Here is a 12,626-nt window from a genome sequence, read left to right on the forward strand (position 1 = left end):
AGAATTATGCCAGAGAAATTAAGCATGCTTTCACCATTTCCATTACTTCGAATTTCAGCTCCCCATTAATGGTTAAATGGCTTCCTCCTATTGCAGGGAAAATTAAATTCAACACTGATGGTTGTGCAAGAGGAGACCCAGGCGAAGGAGGCTTTGGAGGGGTTTTCAGAGATGAGAAGGGGGTCTGGCTGTGTGGCTTCTATGAGAAGCTGGAAGCATGCAACAATCTAGAAGTTGAATTGTGGAGAATTTACGGCTTGACCATTGTGCTGGAGAAAGGCCATCAAGAAGTCATCATTGAAACAAACTCTGCTTTAGCTGAAGAACTGCACATCAAAGGACCATCTCAAAACTGCTCCTTCCAGAAGTATTGCTGAAGATTCAAGACATCTGTTCCAGAGGTGCAATTGTCTATTGGCCACATCGTGCGTGAAGCTAACCAGTGTGCAAACATGCTTGCCAACATGGGAGCAGATGAAAATGAATCCCTGGTGGTGGTGGAGGAGCCACCTGTTGCTGTTAGGTCTCAAGTTGTTGCTGATATGGTGAGGATAGCTTATTGGAGGATCTAGACTCTCAGTTCCCCTGCCTTGTTTGGTTCTACTGTTTCTTTGTTTCTTCCTTCTTTGTTCCAATATATATATATATATATATATTACTGACATTAAAAAAGGAGTAGTGAAACACCACGAAACACTAGCAAAGCATACATTAACCAGCCAGTCTATGTATCAACTATCAATCCCATTGTTCTATCTAGTGTATTGAGTTCAAGATTATATGCATTATAAAAAATCAAACTATCTAAAACCCGTTTCAAATCAACTTGAATAGGTAACACAAAGTCCTTTGTCCAACATATTGCTTTTACAAAAATACTAATATTACAGTGTAGAGGAGCTCTTGTTCCCATTGGAATGACAGATCACCCACTAGATAGATCCAGCTATAATGCCATTTGAAGCCCTTAAACAATACTATAAGAATTATATCAACACCTTCCACAAGAGACTAATTCATTCATATATGTAGAAATATAACATAAAAGAAATTTTTAATTATATACATGTGCCAGTGTCATAACTCCCAAAATGTATCCAGAATCATAAAATAAAAAAATAAATAAAAAAAGAGGAGACAATTGTCACTCACCGCAAGCCTAAACAGCACTACTAAGAAGCCAATGCTAGCAATCTATGATAATAAAATATCGAGCGGTAATCACTTCCATTTTTAGAAATTCATGAACTTTCCCCCATGCTTCCCATGCTTAAACTTTCCATGGTGATGACCGCAGCAACCCCCATGGGTAAGATTATGGGCACCATGTGAGAGCTGGTGGGCCCCATAAGCGGCAGCTGCAGCAGCAGCGCCACCAGCTATCAATGCTCCCATATTAGGCCCATGACCTGTGCAAAGAAATTACAAGCTATCAACAATGGAAAAGTAGCAAGGAAAACAAACAGCACTCTAAATCTGTATACTTCAAGGTCAAGGATCACCAAGACATTACAGAGATGTAATTTTAACAAGCAGATTATATTGAAAAAGTAGATGTACGAAAAGGCAGAGAAATGACACAAGAAATATAGTTCAGCAATGAGATATGAAGATTTAACAGTCTTCCAAATTTGGACCTCCTACTTTTCTCATCCTCTTTAGCGCAGAGGTGAAGTGGAATTCTGCAACTTTTTTGGTGCCGAAAATTATCATAAAAACAATTATTTCTGCTTTTAATCAAAACCATTATTTCATGCTCTGGGTTCAAAAACAATGCATAAACACATGCAAACCAATTGAAAGTTCTAGGAGCAATTAAAATATTATTCAACAATTTCTTGCAAGTTGTAATGACAATTCACCTTTACATGTCAGATGACTCCAAATCCTTAAAAGAATTTTGGAAAGAAATGAATCAAACAAACCTGAAAGAGGGGGAGCTGATGGACTAGGATAAATTGCCGGTGGATATCCACCTGGGGCAGGATATGCTGACGGACCAGGATAACCTGCCGGTGGGTATCCACCAGCAGGAGGATATCCAGCTGACAAGTAGGCCTGAGGGGGATATCCTTGAGGAGGATATGCCCCATAAGACGGAGGGTATTGTCCAGTAGCATAGCCAGCAAGATGAGAGAAAAGTCCTCTGTCACTAGATTCATCATCATGATGATTTCCACCTTCCATTTTTCTTCAACTTAAATTTATGACCTGACAATGTAAATAGAGAACAGTAGAACATATAAGATTTTTTTCCAAGGGAAAAAAAATTTGTGTCAATTGTACCATAGAATATCGTATATCTACTTAATGCAGGAGTTTGGCATGGCGATTTTATATATTTTATTATGTCTTAAATATTTATACTTTTTTTATTTTTAATTATAGTTTTATTTTATTAACAACTGATGAGTTTCCAAATAGTGTTAAGATTTAATTTCCTAAGTTGATTAGGTCTTTCAATCGTAACATTCAGCTTTGAATTGAGAATATTGAGTGAGGTTGTGATTAGAGTTGTGGCCCTTGTGTACTTCCTCTCTTCCTTCTTCTCTATCCTTTTTTCCTGAAAGTTTTCTACATCACTACTACTTCATCATCTCAACCCATAATGACTTAATGCTTTTGTTCTCCATGAATGCATTTTCCAATATAAAAAAGCACATTTCAACAACTTATTGCTTATCCAGAAAAATGACATTATCAAATGGAAATATAAGGAAAAGCAAAATAGGTAGAGATTTAGCAAAGAAGACGCATTATAGTCTTGTTTATTCAATGTATTTTTTTCCCTTTAGTATATGAATTGTTTCCTCTTTTAACTTTTGTGGCAGAGTCAGACGTGATCTCGAAACAATCTACATATATAAATGGGAGATCGATATTCTTCTCGGTGAGTAAAATTATCAACCCCTAATGAATTTTCACTTACAAAATACCCAGCAAAGAAGTTTGTCTATGCATGTGTTTTAAGGAAAGGGCAAACTTCACTTTATCCCTTGTGCTTTGGGCCATGTTCGATTTAACCTCTTAACGTTTAGAAATGATCACATAATCCTCACGTGATTTGTGGACTAAAGTGCACCATTGAACACCGTTAAACATTTTATCCAACATAACAGTAAGTGAGAAACAAATGACGAAAATATAGGAGTATTTTAGTCTTTTTCATTAAATCATTAACAGGCCTAACGGTATACTTCCGTCCACAAACCACAAGGAGGTTATGTGGTCATTTTTAAACGTTAAGAGGATAAACTGTACCCAGCCCAAACAGAGTAAAGTGAAGTTTGCCCTTAAGAAAATTCATGGATAGATTACAAATATACTCTTGAGATTTGTTTAAAATACAATTTGCCCCATGTAATTTTAGAAATTACATCTCGCCTCTTGAATTTCTAATTTCACAACAAATGACCTATTTTATTAATAAATCATCAAATCAATTTTTTAGTAATTTTAGCAGTAGAAATTTTATGTTTTCAATAAATTTTGTTAAATAAAAAATTTTAACAAAGGGTATATGTCATTTTTCAAACCACAGTGGATTTTAAGCATACTGAAAATTCATCACATTGATGTTTGAATATATTCTACCAGATCAACCAAAAGCGGATCCAAATTAGACATCAAAGATAATTCTAATATGTTAAAGTGAAAAGTTCATAGAAACAAGTGAAGCAAACTGAAGAACTATTCCTTAAAGACAATTTCCTCTGAAATTTTTTCAAAAAAATCTCTGAAAACAGTCCCATTATCAAGCAAACTTGTTGAAAAGTCTTCAAAAAACTAATGGAAATTGAGATTAACAAACACACTAAAAGAAACCCAAAACACACAAATCCAACATCCAAACCATGATTCAAAGTTCAACAGCCATACAATCCCCAACCCCAGAAGAAAGAAAGAAAAAAATCTAAATTAAAAATAAACAAATAAATGAACACATACATGAAAATAGATAAAAGATTGATCAATTTTGAGAAGGACATAATCATATGATGAAATAAACTGCCATTAACAAAAACAAACAAGCAACGTACGACTAAGAAATCATTCAAAATCCAACATACAAAAACAACAACAAAGAAGATTTCTGACTCACTTTTTTTTCATTACAACTACTAAGAGCATCTCCAACGGTTCACCTAATATTTCACCAAATCTGAGTTAAAAAATGGCCATTTCCTTAATTTGATACTTCACACCCCAACGGTTCACCTTCATCAAATCTCAGTCAGGACAACCGGATGGTCGACCGGTTAGAGGAAATTTTTTTTTTTTTTTAAACCTTTCTGAACTGTGTTGAACCAACCACTGAACTGTTTGAACCAACCAACGTGAACTGACCGATGTGAACTGGTCGGGGGCGACCGGTTGGTTGACCGGCCGGTCAACCGCCCGGTCGACCAGTAATCTTTATTTATTTATTTTTGATTTCCCTCCATTTCTGTTCCTAATTATTTTGCTATTTGTTTTTCCCTCCATTGGTTTACCCGTAATAATTATTTTCTTCTAAAATCTCATATAAACACATTATTATTTATATGCCAGACAACTACACAAGGATCATATCTTAAACAAAAACAGAGGGTGATGGATACTTTGAAATCCATGATATTTACTTCATTTTCATCCTCTTCTTCTTCCTCCTCCTCCTCTGATGAGGAGTCTGATGATGAATATATGATCACACTTTTAGCAGCTTATGAGCAGAATACTAGTAGTATGCTTCAGATTCTTAAGTCAAGTGATAGCTCAAAGAAAATAGGGGGTTCTATTGTAGGTCACAAGTATATACGCAGAGATAGAAGGTAAGGTCATGACAGATTGTTTGGAGATTATTTTGCTGCAAATCCAGTGTATTCAGCTACAATATTCCGGAGACGTTTTTGAACGCATCGTCCTTTGTATTTGCGAATTTTGAATGCAATCGAAGCACACAATTCATATTTTATTCAAAAACAAGATGCAGCTCATGTAGTTGGATTATCTGCCCTACAAAAAATGACTTCAGCGATGAGAATATTATCATACGATGTCGCAGCAGATGCAGTTGATGATTACATACGTATTGGGGAAAGCACTGTGATTCAAAGTTTGCAACAATTTTGTTATTCAGTGATTGAAATCTTTGGAGTAGAATATCTGAGATCTCCGACACCAACTGACATTGCTAGGTTACTTGCTATTGGCGAGGTTCGGGGGTTTCCGGGTATGTTGGGAAGTTTAGATTGCATGCATTGGGAGTGGAAAAATTGTCCAAAAGCATGGCAAGGTCAATACGTAGGCCATCAAAAAAAGCCAACCATTATTCTTGAAGCAGTAGCTTCTTATGACTTATGGATTTGGCATGCATTTTTTGGAATGCCTGGGTCACACAATGACTTGAATGTATTAGACCGGTCACCTTTGTTTTATGATCTTGCCCAAGGTAAGGCTCCCCCTGTCCACTACACTGTTAATGGACATAGTTACGATATGGGTTATTACCTTGCTGATGGTATATACCGGCAATGGGCAACACTGGTTCAAACAATTTCTTCTCCCCAAGGAGCAAAGAGACAACATTTTGCAATGATGCAAGAGTCTGCCAGGAAAGATGTAGAGCGGGCATTCGGAGTCCTCCAATCTCGATTCGCAATTATAGGTGGTGCTGTACGTTTTTGGGATCCAAAAATGCTTGCCAACATAATGAAGACTTGCATTATATTACACAATATGATTGTTGAAGATGAGAGGGAGGAGCACCTTGATTTTGATTATGAAATTTCATCTACCAACACATCAGTGCAACTTTCCTCTACTCCTACCAATGACTTTGAATCATTTTTGTCTCGTCATTTAGGTATTAGGGATAAAAATGCATATCATGCCCTCCGTAATGATTTAATAGAACATATGTGGCATCTTCGCGGTGAAAACTAGATTCACCACAGATATATTTTGTAATTTTGTTTAGTAAAGAAATAGAAGGTTGTCTTGTTTGTAATCTTCATCATGATGCACTATATTAACCAAGTAACGCAGAAGTTATGTGATTAGATGTGCTATTGTGGTGATCCAATCTTCAATATTCATAATTGTTCTCTGTTCAATTTATAACAATCATCAAAATAATTTATTTCAGTATGACAATTTTGTTTTGGAGTTCTATAATTCTGTTTTGGAGTTGCAAGTTTGGTTCACTATTGATTCCCCAATAAGTGTAGGAACACAAATATGAAATATAAAATATGACATATATGTTTTACATGAAATGAGTCTTATATGTGGATCTCATATCATGTACATCACATTTCATATGAGACATATCTGTCTCGTGTTTTGTATTTATATTCCTACCATTACTCATTGATTCCCCTCCATCCTTAAACAGTGAATCACACATTTCCTAAGAAACTTCAATCTTTTATCAAATTAAAATTTGATGACAAATTTGGTAAAAATCACCTCCAATCTACATCAAACTTTTACATTTCTTTCATCAAATCAAGGCAAAAAAAAGCTTTTTACCAAATTTGTGATTCTCAAACTTTTGGGAATAGGTTTGGAATTTTTAAAAAGATTTGATGATTAAGGGTTTGGAATTTTTAAGAAGTGAGGATTGGAGCATTCAATTTTTTCATCAAATGAAGCATTCAATTAATTAAGGGTCTGGCTCGTGGGATTCATCATGCATGCCATTATTTGTGCATTCGAATAATTGCTTTTGTAAGGATTTATCTTCAATATTTATAATTGGACTGATTGCATGCATTTCAGTATGTATATTCAATGTATTTGTATGTATATTTATTTTAAATTCAATGCATTTTCATTATTTGTGCATACATTATGTGTGCATTATTCAATGTATTTATGCCATACATTATTTGTGCATTATTTGTGGCATCAATTATTTGTGCCATTCCATAAATTATTTGTGCATTATTTGTGGCATCAATTATTTGTGCCATTCCGTAAATGACTTTGATGTTGATGCATTCAACCTACTTTTCTGCCACATTCAACATTTACCCTACAGACATTGTAGTATATGTGGCAAATCATTTATTGAACCACCTACCATTCAGAAGATATCAATTCAACCACCTACCATCCTCTATATCAGCTGAACATTGCCATCACCACATTCACATTTCACATGTTTTCACTGAAGCCCTTTAACCACACACTCTACATTTTCAAGTGTGAATCCACATCATCACGAAAGCAGCATCAGTAGGAACAGAGGAACAAGGCAGATCATCAAAACAAGGCAGATCATCAAAACAGAACAAAAAGGCAGCATTATTGGAGCAAGTTGATTCACGGGGCAACCGGTTGGTCAACCGGCCCTTTCAAATTTTTTTTTTTTTTTTTTTTTTTTTTTTTTTTTTTTTTTTTTTTTGCTTCCAGTGTGCATGCCACTCAATTCTTCAACTGGTTTACAGAAGACAGGAATTATGTTCACTATATGTTACTTTCATGTTTTCTAAATTAATGTAGTTTATTAAAACCTGCACCACACAATAATTGCATTTTAAGTTTCACTTGATGTTATTTTCTTGTTTTGAAAATGCATGTAATTTTTTAAAACCTCAACCACAGAACATGAGTTTATTTACTTTCATGTTGTGAAAATGAATGTTTTTTACTTTCATGTCTTGAAAATTAACGTAGTTTATTTAAACCTCAACCACAGAACAAGAGTTTACTTTAATGTTTTTTAAATGACATTAGTTTATTAAAACCTCAACTACAGAACAAGATTTTGATTTTTTCTTCATGTTACTTTAATGTTTTTAAAATGAATATAGTTTATTAAAACCTGCACTACAGAACAAGATTTTGATTTTTACTTGATGTTACTTTGTAGTTCTATAAAATGAATGTAGTTTACTAAAACCTGAACTACAATACTGAATTTTCAGTGTGCATGTTTTATTAAAACATGAGCTACATTCATTTGATATGTACTGAATAGAGAGTCTGCATGCTTTAAACTACATTACTATGCTCTTAAATTTTCCGTGGCCATGCTTCATTAAAAATACATGTCTACATTTTAATTCTAAGTTCATGTTTTCAGTAAGCATTTTAAAAGACAGTGTTTATGTTAATTACTTCATTATAGCACATCTTTATTAAAATTCAATAGATATTTACATCATGCCTAGAACTAAAAGAGTGAGAACAGAAGCTGGTGAAAGTTCTAACCCTCAACGACGCGAACAACAGCAGCCTCAAAATCAGTCATATCCTACAGATGAATTTCTCAGTGAAAGTCATGAACTAGCCTTTCAAAATTTCTCAAGCTGACCTATTGTAACAGGGAGGAGGGTCAATCTGCCACCTCAATATGATGCACTACTAGTTAGTAAACTTGAATCAATGGGATGGCTAAATTTAATTAATTTACCCCAAAAGGTATATCCACAGCTAGTATCCCTTTTTTATGTTCACCTAAGAGTTACTCATGAAGAAGATGGAAATTTTACTCTTTTGTCATATGTGAAAGGAAAGGGTGTACAGTTTGACGTTCCTACTTTGGCACGCATTATTGGAGTTGAGGTAGGTGAAGAAAATACCTATTTTCAGACTGAGGCTGAGTTAGTTAATATTGTCGGTAATGGTACTGATGTATATACTACTATATGTCAGAACAGATTTACTGGAACTAGTCTGCAAGCAAGACATTTAAAATCTTATCTGCGGATCCTCCACCGGTGGATTGTAGAAAATGTCACTCTGAAAAAAGGACATCATGATGCGGTCCCATATTTTAATGCCTATTTGTTATACTGTTTTGAGGTTGGGCAGAAGTTAGATTTGTCTTACATAATTATGAAAGAAATGGTGCTGGCAAATCAAGAAATGGGCCGGTCATTACTGTTTGGGGCACTCTTGACAAAACTTTTCAAATATTTTAAGGTTCATCTTGCAAATGAAATGGAGATCAAAATCCGTTCACCCATTACGCAATATACTGTGAATCGTGCTGGTGCAGCCGCCAATTTAATGGGAAATGATAATGCTGCAGAAGATTCAGAGGATGAAGTCCCACCAGATGATGGTCGACAAGATCCTCCTGTCAATGTGATGCCATCAACTGAACCACCTCAATATTGGACTGATTTTTTGGCCATAGAAGAACAACGTTATAATCAACGCGTTGAATGGGAACATCAAATGGCTAATCAGGTCAATTCGTTGGGTACTCAGTTTGAGACATTTGCCACTGCACAGAACTCATTAATTGAACAATTTGGTGAGTTTCGTTTGGACATTGGAAGACGTCATGACATGGAAAACAATCGCATTGATAGAATTGAGCATCGTGTAAATGACATATACCATCACTACTTCCCTCCTCCACCACAACCAGATAATGACTGCTGATCGGTGTGCCATTATGTGTTTCCATTGTTTTGTCTTGTATTATTTTCACAACCTTTTGTTAGGTAAATTTCTTTTATGAATGTACTGATTTTGTAATATTATGTGATATAAAATGATCTTGCTTCGGTATTACTTTAGCACCATCTTTTCGACCTTCACTCATACCATAATCTGTAATATGTTATTAATGTTTCTGATTACTTAAATTTGTATGAAAGTTTTTGAAAGGTGTAATGGTAACCAAAGTGAAGAATAAAGGATGTATTTATATGTAAGTAGTTATCTGTAATACTGTATGTACATGTACAACATATTCTTATTTGAGAAATCAGACAGAGGAGATTCATTGAGATGAAGATAAGACGCAGATTGAATGAAGGGGGAAATTATAAAACCTTGGAATTATAATCATCTATAACAATATGAAGATGTAGCCCATTGGACTTGATTGCGTAACAGAAGAACAACACCCATTTAGATAGTTGTAGGAAATTGTAGAAGAAAAAAAAATCTATGAGCCCCTTATCTGACATATCTATGAAGAAGAATTGCATTCATGATAAGTACTTAGAAATTGGTGTGTTTTGTTTTTACCAATCAATATGGTATCCAAAGAAGTAGTAGAGAATAGAACGCAACCATCTCAAGAAACAAAAACTGAGAACAAATTAATTAATTTCTAATTTTACATAAATAGAAAACGCAAGTGAGACATTTCATATAATTGTACACAGTTTTTCCATTTCCTTTTCCAATAGATGACACCAATAGATGAAACCAGTAAATAGAAAACCTTTCAAGGTAATCTACTAGTTGTTCGAAATAAAATCTGTCATTGAAGATCTTCGTAGTACGCCCTTTGCATTGGATTTAAATTTGTCATGTCCATTGACATTATTTTATGATCTTCATTTCGTTGTTCTCTTTCATTCATCATAGATAGGAGTTTTAGTTGTTCCTCCCTATCTTCGGCCCTTCTTCGACGGTCTGCAGCTTTCTGGTTACGGTCGATCGCCTTTTGTTCATCTCGCTCAATAGTTCTAGCAGAAATAGTTGATAACACTTCAACCATTTTGGATTGGTTGGCAGCCATTTCATCAAATCTACTATCGTGGGTTGTTTGATTCTTCAACTTCTCTTTCGCTGCTTTAGTACCAATTGGTCGTGTTGATGGATTAGATGGTTCTTCGTGCAGAACATTATTCTGGTTGGATTGAAATGCATCAGATTCTCCAGTTGGTGGATTAGAACATGGATAAGCATGTTGCATACTCTTTTTGGATTGTGTTCGAAATTCATCCCACTTACAACTTCGGCGCAAAATATCCCAACATGTATCAAATGTGAAGTGTTTTTTCTGTATTGCATGATACATCCGCTTTGCTTCAGCGATCTACAAAAAAAAATTACAACAATTTTAATAACAAATATGTATTTAGAGAAGAAATTTGATATTTAATAACACAAATAAATGTTACCATGTCTGCCTCAGTTGTTCCACTTTGTTGCCTCAGTTGAATTTGTTCAAGAAAATCACAGAATTTATTAATTGCCTTTTGCATGGCAGACCAACGGTGAGACAAAGAAATACGGTTTCGATTTGATTCACCACTCAATTGTGAATTAAAATTAACAAGTACTCGTTCCCAAAATATAACCATAGTCTGACTATTACCAGTAATGGGATCTTGAGAGACTGATAACCAAGATCTACATAAAGTTTCATCTTCTATAATTGTAAATGCTTTACCACGAGAAACACGAGAAGTTTCTGAAATGAAATGATTATCACTGCTCTGCGTGTTCTGTTCTCGCGAAGTTTCCGACATAAAATTAATATCAGTGTTGTGCTGAAACATTTGTGATTCTTCAAACATTTGAAAATCTTCCATAACTTCAAAAAAATACAGTACATACAATATGTAAAATAGTAAAAAATATTAGAATGATATACAATATAAATTAAAGTTTCAAAGGAGAAAAATCACAGAAGAAACAAAATTCACAACATACAATGTAATGCTCTTCTCAAAATAAAAGACTCTGTCATCTTGATATACAAAACTCATATATTTTATAGAACACATTATCAATGGTAAATTTTAAAAATACTCTGTTCATGCAACGGTAAATTTATTAAAACGGCTACTTTTTAAAATATGTATATGAGCGGCAAATTATCAAAAGACTCTGTCCATCCAACGGTAAATTTACTGAAACGACTAATTTTAAAATATTTATATAAAAGATAACAATTTGAATTATATTTTCAATGAAATTAAAATTTATATCACCCTTCAAATTATTTCAAATTATTCCAAGTCCACAAAATAAGCTATCTAAAAATAAACCTATCTGAAATTCTACCTGTTCAAACCAAACCTGTCAAACCAAACCTGTTGAAAGCAGTCCCATTCTCATGCGTAGACTGGGCGACTGGATGGTCAACCAGCTGGTCAACCGGCTGGTTGACCGGTTCACCTACACAGCTCAGGCCACGGACCAGTTCAAACCCATCAGTTCAGCCAGTTCAAACCCGTCACAATCCAAACCTGTCGCCTAATCTGATGAACCGGTTGACCGGTTGTTCAACCGGCCGGGCAACCAATGTATCTCTTTCAACGGTCAGTAACAGTGATTTGGTAAAATCCATAACTTGTTCTCAGTTTGATACTTTTTTTGCTGATTTCTCATTTTGATATTCATTTGGTACAACGGTTGGAGCATAAAAAAGTACACTTTTCATCAAAATTTGAATCTGATGTCAATTTTGGTTCACCGTTGGAGATGGTCTAACTTATATGTTTAATAGTAAAAGACATAATAGAAGTTAAAATCGAAGAGAGATTACCGAACTGAATTGGGGATTCAAATCCTAATGAGCTGGTCGGGATTGGAGTTGAAAGTTATTTTAAGAAATCAAAGAGGTCTCTTTTGAATTGACAACTGCTTCAAAAAGAATCTCTGTTTAAAGCCCTCATCATAAACCATATATATATACACAGACACCATACAAGTTTGAATATCTATCTATCTATCTATCTATACTATTATAAAGTGAACACCTCTTATGGTGTTCTGAAGCTTTACTCTCCTCATGCCATGTGGCAGTATTTTTTATTTTTTAAAAAAAAGTTAAACAAAGAGATGGGCAAGGCTTGAACCCATGACCATGGGTTTAAGTACGAGGACTCATACCACTTAAGCTAAGTACACATTATAATATTAATTTCATTATTATTTTT

General features: G+C 34.6%; 2 protein-coding genes across 3 annotated transcripts; both read right to left on the minus strand.

Annotated features, from left to right (window-relative positions):
- Positions 1-999: 999 nt before the first annotated feature.
- Positions 1,000-12,407, minus strand: LOC114295649 (uncharacterized). 2 transcript variants are annotated; one of them, XM_082883598.1, is made up of 3 exons: positions 12,238-12,407; positions 1,926-2,211; positions 1,000-1,409 (listed from the first exon to the last, which is right to left on the minus strand). In XM_082883598.1, exons 2-3 carry the CDS (start codon positions 2,185-2,187, stop codon positions 1,234-1,236), a joined length of 438 nt encoding a protein of 145 aa, XP_082739724.1. In that variant the 5' UTR covers positions 2,188-2,211; positions 12,238-12,407; the 3' UTR covers positions 1,000-1,233. The 2 variants fall into 2 exon arrangements, with proteins under 2 accessions (XP_082739724.1, XP_082739716.1); XM_082883590.1 differs by having other exon boundaries at positions 12,233-12,407.
- Positions 10,214-11,273, minus strand: LOC145819710 (uncharacterized). The gene is made up of 2 exons (XM_082913606.1): positions 10,860-11,273; positions 10,214-10,774 (listed from the first exon to the last, which is right to left on the minus strand). Exons 1-2 carry the CDS (start codon positions 11,271-11,273, stop codon positions 10,214-10,216), a joined length of 975 nt encoding a protein of 324 aa, XP_082769732.1.
- Positions 12,408-12,626: the final 219 nt, after the last annotated feature.

This window comes from Camellia sinensis, chromosome 1 (assembly GCF_055761805.1).
Source record: "Camellia sinensis isolate YWXY chromosome 1, ASM5576180v1, whole genome shotgun sequence".
Lineage (NCBI taxonomy): Eukaryota > Viridiplantae > Streptophyta > Magnoliopsida > Ericales > Theaceae > Camellia > Camellia sinensis.